Raw genomic sequence first — 12,698 nt, forward strand, 5'->3', positions numbered from 1 at the left:
GCCACAGAGAAACGGAGCGGATCTCAGACCTCGGGGTTTTGCCCTCAGACCTTTACTCGGACGTACCCTAGGCGGCCCTAGGAGCCACCCCTCTTTCTCAGTTTCCTTCTTTCCCATTAGAATAAAAAAGCTGAGGCTGTGGAAGGAAAAATGCTGGGTACTGTGGGATGAGTAATGGAAAATTTGAGAGTTGAAGAGAAATTCTGGTCAGATTCACTGTCGTTGTGAATTTCAGATGCAGGATCCTGATTATGCCTTTAGTTTCATTAATTTACTTGCTTTAAAAAAATGTGCTGAGCATCTACTTCTGGGCAAGGTATTACAAACAGAATCACTTCTCCTAGAAGTACTGGCTAGCTGCGAGGGATCCTGCTGGCTGGGAACTTGATCCTTTGTATCCCATGCTTGGTTCATAAGCAAAAGATGTTGGCTCATAAGCAAAAGATGTTGCCTCTTCAGATGGTGGTTGCAAGTGCTGGAGGACTCCTGGCATCTGGAAATGGGTGAGAAATCCACTTGTGACTGTTGATGTAGCAAATCTCTAGAGACTAAACTTTTCAAGCCATTTATCTTGGTTGGATCAGGAGATCCTTAGGAGTCCTCTCCCTGGGGTTGGAGGTAGCATATCTTTAAGCCTGGCCTTTTCTAGGGCTCCCTAGGAATGGTGATCATGCCGGTTTGCTAGATGTTGGTAGGGTAACTCCTGAGAGCCCTGAGTTGATACTGAACCTCCGACTCTAGAATTGCAGCAATGTTGGGATCTCCATTGGTTTCTTTCTTATTCATGGGGCATCTTGGCACAGTGTAAGAACAGAGGAGGGGGGTCATTTTATCCTGTAAATGTTGCCCTCTCTCGGGTGGCAGTTGGACTCTACTGTACTGGCTTTGCAGGAAGCCCAGCCCCATCAGCTAATGATATTCCTTATCTTGGCACTGCAGGCTGCTGAGAACCAGCCCTAGACCTCTGCTTGAGGGTCCTTCCTCTGAAGACATCACCAGTGTGTGGAGCCCGCCCCACACCCACCCCCTGCCAAACCACGGCCTTTACCTGTGTCTTCCGGTGTTTCCCGTGCGACCCATCCTGTGGGAGTGCCTCGTGGGCCGCCCCAGAGTTCACCCCACACTCAGCAGCGCCAATGGTGAAGATGACAAGATCCAAGACTTTCCAGGCATATCTGCCCTCTTGCCACCGGACCTACAGCTGCATTCACTGCAGAGCCCACTTGGCCAATCATGATGAACTTATTTCCAAGGTACATGTTCCCTGCAGGCCTTCCTTGCCTACCTTGGGGGAGGGCACTTCTGGCTCCTAGGTTTGCAGACGTTTATGAGCTCTGCCGAAGGGCCCGGAACATTTGTATTCCTTCTTTTGTCCAGGGAGGGCTGACCCAAATGGCTGTCTCACTCAGCTGAGAAATAACTCGGAGTTAGGGGGAGAGTGTACTCGTTTAATCTGTAACTTTGGAAAGTAAATGTCATCCCTGTTGAGTCTGTGGGGGCTGGGGGCTCGCGAGCCGGAGGGGAGAGGGGCTAAAGGGATTGGAGCCTTGCGCTCTGCCTGCCTGGGCTGTATTGGCAGGTGCATGCGGTGTAGGGTGCTGCCTGCCTAGAAAGGAATTCTGAGAAAGGTGGTCTCTTGTAGGAGAGGTTAATGGCTGAAATGAGAGAGGGGAATGTTGCTTTTTAAGCCCCTAGGGAAGGTTACCAGATGATTTAGTTACTAAAATGGGTGGCCTTTGGAGGACCAAAAGTGGCTTGGTGAAGAGCTGACCCACTGGCTTGTCGGGACCTTTCGGGCTTCTACGTGAGGTGAAATGGCATGACGTTTGGTCACAATCAGAAGAAAGAGTGGAACCCCATTTTCCCTGAGGAGCCTTGGCACCTGCTTCCTGAAGTTGGGGTGGGGGGATTATTAACAAATAAGTAAACCTAATGTCCCGTTGAGCAGTCCAGACACTGGCTCCTTCAGGCAGCATTCAGAGGGGAGCTGCTCCCTCCTGGCCCCAAGCTTCTTGCCAAGGGAGGAGAAACAGCTTTAGTAGGCTGCAGGAAAAGGAGAAAGAGCTCATGGGGGACTTTTCGCTTTAAAAAGCATCCTTCTTCAGAACCTGGACTTCATGCCATTAAAGTAAAAAAAAACAAAAAAAAACATTTATGCGGACTCAGACAAAGTTTAAAAACAAAAAAATTTAGTGTTCTTGATCTGTTTACAAGAACTGCTAGAAAAGGTGGCATCACTTTCCCTGCCTCTGGCTCGGTAGCCCCGGGCAGAGCCGGAGGAAGGATCAGCAGTTACAGAACAGCCCTGTCCAGCTGGCTGATCTGACAGGAAGTGGAGAAGCTGCTTGAACAACCACGTCTGTTAGTGGGGATTCTCAAATCAGGACTGCAGATGGAAGAACTCCTCCTTCTAGGCCTCTTCTAGGGTCTAGGGTTACCAAAAGGCTTGAACCCTGCAGCCCTCAGAGTCCTGGTCTCTGGCCCGCTTTCCCTTCTCTAGGTTTCTGCTAATTACTCTCCTCTATGCTATTTGTGTTCCAGCCAGCCTATAGCTTCCTTCTCTGTCAGCTAACTCATCTTGTCTCAGATTCCTCTTGGACCTTTGGGGAACCCCTGGAGCCTGGAAGTTTGGATGTGGGGAGGCTATGTCAGTGAGAGGAGAGGGGAGTCAGTCCTCTTCACTTTGGAAGCTTGGAGGGAAAGTATGAGTTGTCCTACTTCTGGAAATCTCCAGAGGAGTAGAAGCCAAGACATCTTTTTAATATCCAGAAGTACTGTGGGGACTTCCCTGGTGGTGCAGTGGTTAAGAATCTGCCTGCCAATGCAGGGGACACGGGTTCGAGCCCTGGTCCGGGAAGATCCCACATGCCACGGAGCAACTAAGCCCTTGAGCCACAACTACTGAGCCTGCACTCTAGAGCCCACGAGCCACAGCTACTGAGCCCACGAGCCACAACTACTGAAGCCCATGCATCTAGAGCCCATGCTGCACAACAAGAGAAGCCACCACAATGAGAAGCCCGTGCACTGCAATGAAGAGTAGCCCCCGCTCGCCGCAACTAGAGAGAAAGCCCGCACACAGCAACGAAGACCCAATGCAGCTAAAAATAAATAACTAAATTTATTAAAAGAAAAAAAAAGAAGTACTGTGTATCGTAAGAAGTGGAGGTAACCGTAAACTGTATTTAAGCACCTTCTGTGTGCTAAAAACTGCTACTTAACACTTTATAAATATTATCTCACTTAACCCTCATAAGAAGCCTTTAAGGTAGGTGATGTTAGTCATATATTATATGGATGGAGAAGCTGAGACTCATACAAGTTGTCTAAGAACTCAGGTCTTGAGTTCTCAAAGAAGAGAGAGCAATTACTTTGAGCGTGTTCAAGAAAAATTTCTGGAAGAGGTGGTATTTGAGCTGGGCCTTGTGAAATGGTCAGAAGGGAGTATGCGGGGATGACAGTGGCCTTCAGAGTTGATGTCTTACCTCTTTGGCTGGTACACAGGGCCTTGGATGATGTGGCAGAGCCTAGCTTTTGAGTTAGGGTCCCTGCTGCTTCCTTGATTTATGTTCCAACCACTTGGAACTGAGCAACATTTCCCTGGATATGAAGATAGGGGTGTTTCGGGCCTCTGTGCTTCAGCCAAAAGCATCCGTTTTTCTTTACCTCCTTCCTCTCTCACAGGAGCTCTTACACATCCTTTTCCTCCTGGGGCCATGTCCTATTAGCTTTGTATCTCTGGGTCAGAATCTGACCCATAGCAAGAGCTCAATAAATGGTCAGATAAACAGATGGATGGCTCTTGAGCCTTGGGAGAAGATGAGTGATGAGCCAAGAAGACTGTTGGCCTCATGTCCTCCTTTCTGCCCCTTTTGGGGCAGAAAGGCTCCTTCACAAGTCCAGGCCAAAGTCAGCACAGGCTGCAGTTTCATTGGCTACAACCCGTGTACAGATGGGGTGCATTAGAGCTTGGTGATTAAAGAGTTGTGTTAAATGCCTGACGGTGGGGAGAGAGTGAGGGGCTGTGGCTGGCATTGCACAGAGATTCCTTTACTTCATTCCACAGCCACCCCCGGCGCTAAATAATCTGTAGATTCTTATGCAGGTCCACTTAATGGAAAGATCACTGCCCCAGCCCCCTCCTTGGAAAATGGGCCTTTCATTTTGTTCCTCTCTTCCATTTAAGAAAGTTCAGGGAGAGAATGTTTCTCCTGTTCTCCCCTCTTGACATAATCTCCTATGCGGTTTCAGAATCCACCCAGTGGGAGTTAGGAGCTGGGAAGCAGCTAACTGGAGCAGCAGTGTAATTAAATGATACTTTGTACTTGTAACAGAGACTTTCATCTGGAAGCTTGACATTCCATTGTTTGTTGTTTTTTTTTTAAAAAAAAGTGAGTCTGCCTTCATTATGGAGAAGCCAACACAAAGGTCCAGAGAACTAAAGCTCAGAGCACGTGGCTAGCAGAGAACTGGGAACAGAATCAGGACTTCGGGCTCCCGTCTTCTCAGCACGGCTAAGCCGCCGTGGAAATGTGTAGTTGTCAAGTTTTAAACAGTTAGGGTCTGTACTGATGTGGTGGAAAGACTCCTGCACTAGGCCCTTCTGTCTTCCCAGCTTGCTTCAGATTCCTAGAGGCCTGGAATCAGCTGTCCAACCTCTGAGTCTCAGCTTCTCACTAGTAAAATGAGTTAAATAATATTTGCTGTGTCTAATGGCTAGCAGTTAGCACTCGTGTGCTTACTGTGTGCCATGGCCGGAACAGTCCTAGGAGGTAGCCCTACCTTATTTGAGAGTGGGGGGAGTAGGCTTACCTCATTGGGTTGTTAGGAGGCTGGATGAGATCATCGATGTGTGGGTGGCTTGCAAATCACAAAGCTCTATGCAAATGTAAAGTAGTCCCTTTGCTTCTCTTGGCCTTGAGGTCCAAAAAAAAAAAAAAAAAACAAAACAAAGCAAGGAGGTGGGGTGGAGGGGATTGTTACTGCCTAAGCAACTTTACTTTAGCCAAGATAGTTTCACTTTAGAACCTGGAGCACAGGAGTTGGATTTGAGAGAATAAGGCAATGGAAGAGAAGGACAGCCAAGTTGTGTGTGTTGGCAGAAAGGTAAGAGCATTTGCTCTGTAGGACGCTGGGGGGTGCGGGGCGTTGGGGGTGCTTTTTGAATCGATGACAGAACTATCTAGGGAATGTGCTGAGGCCTCCTACAATTTCTTTCTTCGGGGGTGCTGTGGTCTAAATGCTGAAGTGTTTGCACGCAGAGGTATTTTGAGTTGGCACGAGGAATTGCTCACGCTGTTGTTTCTCACTTAATGGTGCAAGTCACAGTATAAAAATATACTTTGGTTATAAAATAATAATAGTTTCAATTGGAACAGTTAGTTGCCCCCAGTGAAAACAATCTAATGCTCATTTCAGTGGATACTATCTATTATGGAAACCTGGATCTTTGCAAGACTTTCCATAAAAATTATCTGTAGTCAGTCCTTCCCTTGCCTCCCTCCTGCTAGCCCTTCAGTGGTGTTGCAAGTAGGCCATTTAAGAATGGTGAATTGGATTAATCTATCATGAACCCACTTTGGGGACGGTGGCTTCATTCCAAGACACAGGTTGCACTAAGTGCCCTGGGTCCTTAGAGGGAAGGTGTTGGAGGCTGTGGAGTGGGCAACTCAGTGACAGCCTGGGGTTACACAGCCTCAGGGTCGGGCTTCTCTGCCTCACACCCCTCAGCTGCTGTCTGTGTGAGGAGCTGGGCCTCTTCTGAGGCTGCAGTCTAATTAGGAGGCAGGTTCTTTTTGTTCCCTGTGGGGTTCCATTGGGCTCACAGTGGTGACATTTTGGTTTTTCCTTCCTGCCTAGACATAAGCCGCAGCATAGCTTTGAGAAAAGTGTCAGGGAGGAAGATGCTGTGAAGCCTGAAGACTTGTATTGATCTGGTGGCTGCTGAGAGGCCCACTCTGCCCTCGGCCTCCCACCTCTGCTTCTGAGCACTAGCGTTCTACACCAGTGACTCTCAAAAAGTCTTGTACCCCAACACAGTGACTTAGAGGTTGTGGGCAAAGAGGGAGTACCGTCCCATCCTGTCAACTCTACGTTTCAGGTATTTGTTTCTCTTAATCCCCACTACCCACCAGCTTGTCTTTAATGTGCAATAAAACTAACTTTCCAAAATATTAATGCAGTTATTTGTGTCCTGAAAAAACTTCATGTAAAAAATAAATACAGGAACAGAACTTCTAAAAATCTATTCATTTCTTTTCCTCTAGGTGCCCTGGAAAATGTTACAGTGAGCATCAGATTGTATTAGTTGTGTTGGTGACCTCTGTGTCCCATTAAAAGGCATAATTCCTAAAGAACGTATACAATAAGATACGGCTTTTGAAGATAATTCTGTGAGCTTATCTATCTTGCAAAATATATGTCATATTGTAGTTTTATTAATTGAGAGGTTTTGGTATCCAGTGGATGACAATTATTTTTACAAAAACCATAATTCAGTAAAATTAGTTTTTCTATTCTAGCAGGAGAGGGAAAAAAGCCAGATTGCATGTAAACCTATAAATGTCTGTCTCATTATAAGTGCCCATTTTTTTGTTTCCAAAATAGTGGAAACCCAGGGCCAGAGTGATTGTTAGGTTTTAAGAAACAAAAGGTTGAGAACAATCACCGTTGCAGGACCCATACCATATAGCAGGCACCTTTGCTTCTTTTGCAATGTTTGCAAGACACTGTTATGTGTTTGTCAGTTTCCTAAAGAGCATTTCTGAGGTGCAGTAAAGGCAGAATTAACAAATTATGGAAGAGTTCCAACATACACCAATAAGCCCAGTTTAAAAACACATTCAATCAATTTAGCTTTTGTAAAGAAAATCACATATCCAACCTAAAACTACTTACTTCTTTCCCTCAGCTATTTGATCTTTGAAAGCCCTAATCTCCTACTAATGAAGTGTTAGTTCTGGAGGGGTACAGATAAGCTATCTGTCGACCACCCAGGAAGGGTGACAGGTGAACCCAGTCTACAGCAAATCTCCAAAGGAATGTGGTTAGATTACAGTGTTTCTTGGTGAAAAGAAACTATTTAGAGTTTGTAAGATAGAACATCTTATGGTATCTTCTCCTCATGGGCGCAGAGATTGAATCAAGTCAGGGTGAGATAAATCATAAATTAGGCTGGTACAATTTGTACAGCATAAGTGTTCAAAGTTGGGACCACCTTAACTGGATCTCAGAGGCCTCTGGTACATGTGGGTGATGGCAGTGGGGACTGTGCCTATAACTTGCTCTTTTGTCTCATTGGCTCTGTTTTATTATTGCACGAATACAAAATATGTAATGGGGTGGGGTGCACTGTACTAGATATGATACTACCCTCGAGGATTTTACCCTCAAGAACTTTCACTCTAGTCTGGGGAGATAAAAGGTTCATAAGTCATCCCTTTTTTTTCCCTTAGAACAATTTAACACAAAATATACACATGTATAGCTCCTGAGATGTTACAACAAATTTAAAATATGTAGATCAACATGATCCAAATCGTTTCCAAGACACCGTTATGGTGGTTCAACAACCTTTTTTTTTTTTTTTTTTTTTTTATTCAGTACGTGGGCCTCTCACTGTTGTGGCCTCTCCCGTTGCGGAGCACAGGCTCTGGACGCGCAGGCTCAGCGGCCATGGCTCATGGGCCCAGCCGCTCCGCGGCATGTGGGATCTTCCCGGACCGGGGCACAAACCCGTGTCCCCTGCATCGGCAGGCGGACTCTCAACCACTGCGCCACCAGGGAAGCTCCCAACAACCATTTTATAGTGTATACTGAATGGATGTCCACATCATGCCACAAAACCCTACTCTTTGTTTCCAAATTTGAAAGCTAGTCCTCCAGAGCAGGGGGCCAGTCAGCCTCTATAGACACAACATCCAGCTCAGGAATGTCTGCAGTCACATTAATCAGAGTCAGTGTTCAGCCTGGTTCTTCCAAAGCCTCCGTGTACAAACTCTTTATTGTAGGTTCCAACTTGAATCTTTAGATAGAGGCAAAAACGATGCCCATCCACATAGCATGTCTCCATAGAGTGAATGGTGTGAGTTCTCACAGCTAAGGGCCTCTGATAAAGGACCCGTAAAGGTGTTTTCTGGGCGCTCTCCAAGTCCCATCTGGTTGTGGTTCCTTATTTATACGTTTAGTTGTAGAAGATCCTTTCTGCTAGTCTTCAGGTCATTCCCCAGGTCATTGTAGCTGCTCTATAAATAGTTGTAATTTAGGTGTGCCCATGGGAGGAGGTGAGCTCAGGGTCTTCCTACCCCACTGTCTTGGCCCCTCCCCCATAAGTTGTCTCTTCTTGAAGTTTGTATGGTCAACCCTCTGTATCCACAGTTCCACATCTGGGGATTCAACCAACAGTGGATCAAAAATAATTCAGGGGCTTCCCTGGTGGCGCAGTGGTTGAGAGTCCGCCTGCCAATGCAGGGGACACGGGTTCGTGCCCCGGTCCGGGAAGATCCCACATGCCGCGGAGCGGCTGGGCCTGTGAGCCATGGCCGCTGAGCCTGCGCGTCCAGAGCCTGTGCTCCGGAGCGGGAGAGGCCACGACAGTGAGAGGCCCGCGTACCGCAAAAAAAAAAAAAATTCAGGAAAAAAATTCCAGAAAGTTCCAAAAAGCAAAACTTGAATTTGCTGCATGCATGCTGGCAACTATTTACGTAGCGTTTACATTGTATTAGGTGTTATAAATAACCTAGAGGTGATTTAAAGTATAGTAGTTTATATGCAAATACCATGTCATTTTATATAAGGGACTTGAGCATCCTTGAATTTCAGTATCTGAGGTGGGTTCTGGGACCAGTCCCCTGTGGACACAGTGGGATGACTGTCCTTCACCTTATGGTTTTTTTATGTGGTCTCTCTCTTTTTTTTTTGGCCACACTGCGCGGCTTGTGGGATCTTAGGTCCCCAACCAGGGATTGAACCCGGGCCCTGGCAATGAAAGCACCGAGTCCCAGTCACTGGACCACCAGGGAATTCCCCACCTTATGTTTATCTTAAACCATTTATCACAGTATAACGATGAATGTCTCCCATTAGTCTGTGAACTACTTGTGGAGATAATTGTGACATCATCTTTGTGTCTCTAGCACCCAGCACAGCTCCTAAAGACTGGTAAATTTTCAGTGAATATCTGAGCAAATAACTGTTAGTTCTCTAAGATAGAGACAGAATAAGGGGCTCTTAATCTGGGGTCCATGGGCTGGCTTCAAGGGATTTCTGAAATTGTATGTTTAATTCTATGTGTATGTATATTTTTCTAGGGAGGGTTCCATAGCTTTCATTAGGTTCTCAAAGGATTGTTGATCAAAAAAACCCCCTTAAGATCCATCTGTCTAGAAACAGAAGTTCTGGGAAGACTTGGTAGAAGTGACACTGAGATGTACCTTGAGGCAAGAACCTAGACGTGTGGAAATGGATGGGGAGGGACTGGTAAAAGGAGCATCACGAACAAAGAAGTAGAGGCCAGGAGTGTGTGGGGAGGAGCCATTCTTTTGGGCAACATTGAGAGCTGTGCGAAAACGGATTGAAAGAGTAGGCTGACGCCAGGTTGTTAGGAGAATAGAAGTTCGGACTTTATTTTGCTGGCAGTTGGGCGCCACTGAAGACTTCTTTTTTTTTTTTTAATTAATTAGGTTGCGCTGGGTCTTAGTTGCAGCAGGCGGGCTCCTTAGTTGCGGCTCACCAGCTCCTTAGTTGTGACATGCAAACTCTTAGTTGTGGCATGCATCTGGGATCTAGTTCCCTGACCAGGGATCGAACCTGGGCCCCCTGCATTGGGAGTGCGCAGTCTTAACCACTGCACCATCAGGGAAGTCCCATCACTGAAGACTTTTGAGCAAGTAATGACATGACCAGAGCTTTGCTTTTAGATGGCAGGTGTCGTGGTATCCTAGGTGAACTGCTTAAGAAGAGACTAGAATTGGGGAAACGAGTGTATATGCACCTAAGTGGTCTGCAGGTGGTCCAGGCACATGGTGGTCATTCAGTACATACTTGTTGATCACCACTTGGGAAAGAACTACAAGCATTCTAGGGCTTAGAAAAATTCTCTCTATCATTTATAGCCATGAACAAGAGGAATTGAGTTCAGGAAGTCACACTCTTTGGTTGGGAGGCAGACCTGTCCTACAGTCTGTGAAAATTGATGATCTGGGTGGGCATAAGTAGAATTGTTCACCAATTTATTACCAAAGGAACTGCTAGGGACCAAGTCAAGTGAATCATCTGTGTGTTTTGCTGTGGACTGCAGGCAGCTGGAGCACAAATCTGCTCAAATGTGGTCCTTTCTATGTGGTTGCTCTAAATACCAAAAGGAAATGTTGACTTGAGCTATGAGGCATACCCTGAAAGTTAATTCTGTGGTTTGCAAATGCCTGTAAGATTCCAGTCCTAAGCTTGGTTTGTATGTTCGTGCCTCAGCATTCAGCAAGGACGCTGGTGATTGCAAGCCTGTGTTTCTCGTGAAAATCCGGTCTCTTTTCAGCAGGGTGTTCTCCCTGCGAAGCAAGAAGTAGATGCAGAACCCCTGCCCCTGTGTTTTCATTTGAGCACCAGCACTCCCTAGGTCTCTGGAATGGTAAAGCTGCACCATTGCTTCTTTGGCTGTTTGTATTTTGGGGTCTGACTGGAATCTACCATTATACACTAATTGTTCAGTTCAATAATATATATATATATATTTTGTATTTTAAGGATATACATTAAATTTTTATTATGAAATATACAGAAAAAGATGCATAGAACACAAATGTATGGCTTAAAGAATTGCTCATCTAACCACTACCCAGTTCAAGTAACTGAGTGTAGATCATTGACAGAACTCTAAAAGCCAACAGTTATTCTCAACCTTCCCCTTGAATGTTACCATTATCCTGATTTGTGTAGGAATTTCCTCCTTTCTCTTCATATTTTAACCACCAAGGTGTATATTCAGTACTTGAACATTTAGATTTGCCTGTTTCTGAAATGTACATAAATAAAATTTCTCTGTATAAATCTTTCATGTCTTCCTTCCTTTGCTCAATATTACATTTTAAAGATTTATTCATCTTGTTATGTGTAGCTACAGCTTTTGGTTGTTGGTGGCGATGCTGTATAGAGTTCAATAATATTTTTTGTGTTTCAAACAACATGCCAGGCCTAGGCTGGGTGCTAGGGATAGAGAGAAGCCAACAGGATTCCTACACTCAGAGAGCCTGTGATCTTTGGGGTACATGGGAATGTAAGCCTCACTACGGAGGGCAGAAGAATGGTACAGATGAGGTTGTACTGGTGCCAGGATGAAAAACACAGGATGAAAAATCTACATTGCTGCTATTAACTATTATTTATTGAAGATCTACTGTGTGTTAGGGACTCCTTACTTTACAACATCCCTTCAAGGTGGGGATTAAGTGACTTGCCTAAAGCCATGGGGTAGCAAAAACATATGGGATACAGGTCTAGCTAGGTCTGTACCCTCTTTCATAGCTTGACCTAGGTAGCTCCTTTTGGCATTGACTATTTTCTGGGTCTCAGTACTATTGGTGGTAAATCCTACCCCTTCTCCCCTCCTATCATTTCTCTTGCCTGGAGAATGCTTCTTTTTCTCTATTCAATTTCTACCCATTCTTGAAGACCAGCTTAAGTATTTTTTCCTAGGATGTCTTCCTGGACTATAGGATTCTCTCCCTCCACTGGACATCTGTAGTACTCACTGTCTGGTTGTTCATTTGGCAATTAGTAATGACTCTTGTAATAATACGGTCTGTGTTTTTGTGGTTACATGCACTTTTATGTGTAATTGTCTTGTTTCCTAATAAGATTCTAAATAACCTGGAGTCACAGACTTTCCGAATGCCCTTGGCCCTGGGTTTTTCTAGTTCAACTCCTCATTTTACAGATTAGGAAACCGAGTGCCTCTTAACTTTGTACTTTGCCACCTCCTCCCTGCCACACACGCCACCTACTGCCTTACACATAAGGGGTGCTTGAAAATGCTAGAGGCAGCCCTGGAGGAGAGGGCTGGCAGCTGGGATAATGAAAGTATCAAGCTGTGAGGTCTTGGGCAAGATTGTTCTCTCAGGCTCTCCCTTTTCTTCATCCACCCAATCCAAATGAGGCATTAGATTAGACTGTCATTAAAGGTTCCTTCCACCTCCCCCATCCTCTGATTCTAATATAGCAGCAGCAGATGATACAAGGCAACGTAACTTAGTGGTTAACAGTGTAACGTCTGAGTCAGGCTACCTGGGTTCAAACCTTGGCTTCTTTGCCTATTAGTTATGCAAGTTAAGTAACCTCTCTGTGTCTTGGTGCCCTCATTGGGAAAAGGGGAATCATATTAATGTTAGATACCTATAAGATTTTTGTGGCAATTAAGTGAGGCAATCAATATAAAGTACTTCTCACAGTGCCTGACATATAGTAAATGCTCAGTAAATGTTCTATATCTATGAATATCGTTAAGCAAAAAACAGAAAGTGGCACTCAAACATAATCAGGTCCTGACACCCATAACAGTTCTGGCATATTCACTCCTTCCATTTTTTGAGTCTCAGGTATTGCCCTTTAGCTATACGGTGTTGTCAGTAGTCTTCTGAGACCCGTATAAGTCTCTGGTTCTTTATAGTAATTCCAAAGGGACCAACACGTTTCTGGAGGTAATTGAA

General features: G+C 45.3%; 1 protein-coding gene across 5 annotated transcripts in view; it reads left to right on the top strand.

The window, feature by feature from the left end:
* The window catches only part of YPEL2 (yippee like 2), a 63,263-nt gene that overhangs the window by 20,051 nt on the left and 30,514 nt on the right, over nucleotides 1-12,698 (top strand). For 3 of the 5 annotated variants that reach the window (XM_067715078.1, XM_067715077.1, XM_067715074.1), the window contains one exon: nucleotides 940-1,253. In XM_067715078.1, the coding sequence (XP_067571179.1) occupies nucleotides 1,137-1,253 (117 nt within the window). In that variant the 5' untranslated portion in view covers nucleotides 940-1,136. Of the gene's footprint in view, nucleotides 1-344; nucleotides 504-939; nucleotides 1,254-12,698 lie in introns of all 5 variants that reach the window. The other 2 variants (XM_067715075.1, XM_067715076.1) reach the window with 1 other exon arrangement.

The sequence above is a fragment of the Pseudorca crassidens genome, chromosome 19 (genome assembly GCF_039906515.1).
Source record: "Pseudorca crassidens isolate mPseCra1 chromosome 19, mPseCra1.hap1, whole genome shotgun sequence".
NCBI lineage: Eukaryota > Metazoa > Chordata > Mammalia > Artiodactyla > Delphinidae > Pseudorca > Pseudorca crassidens.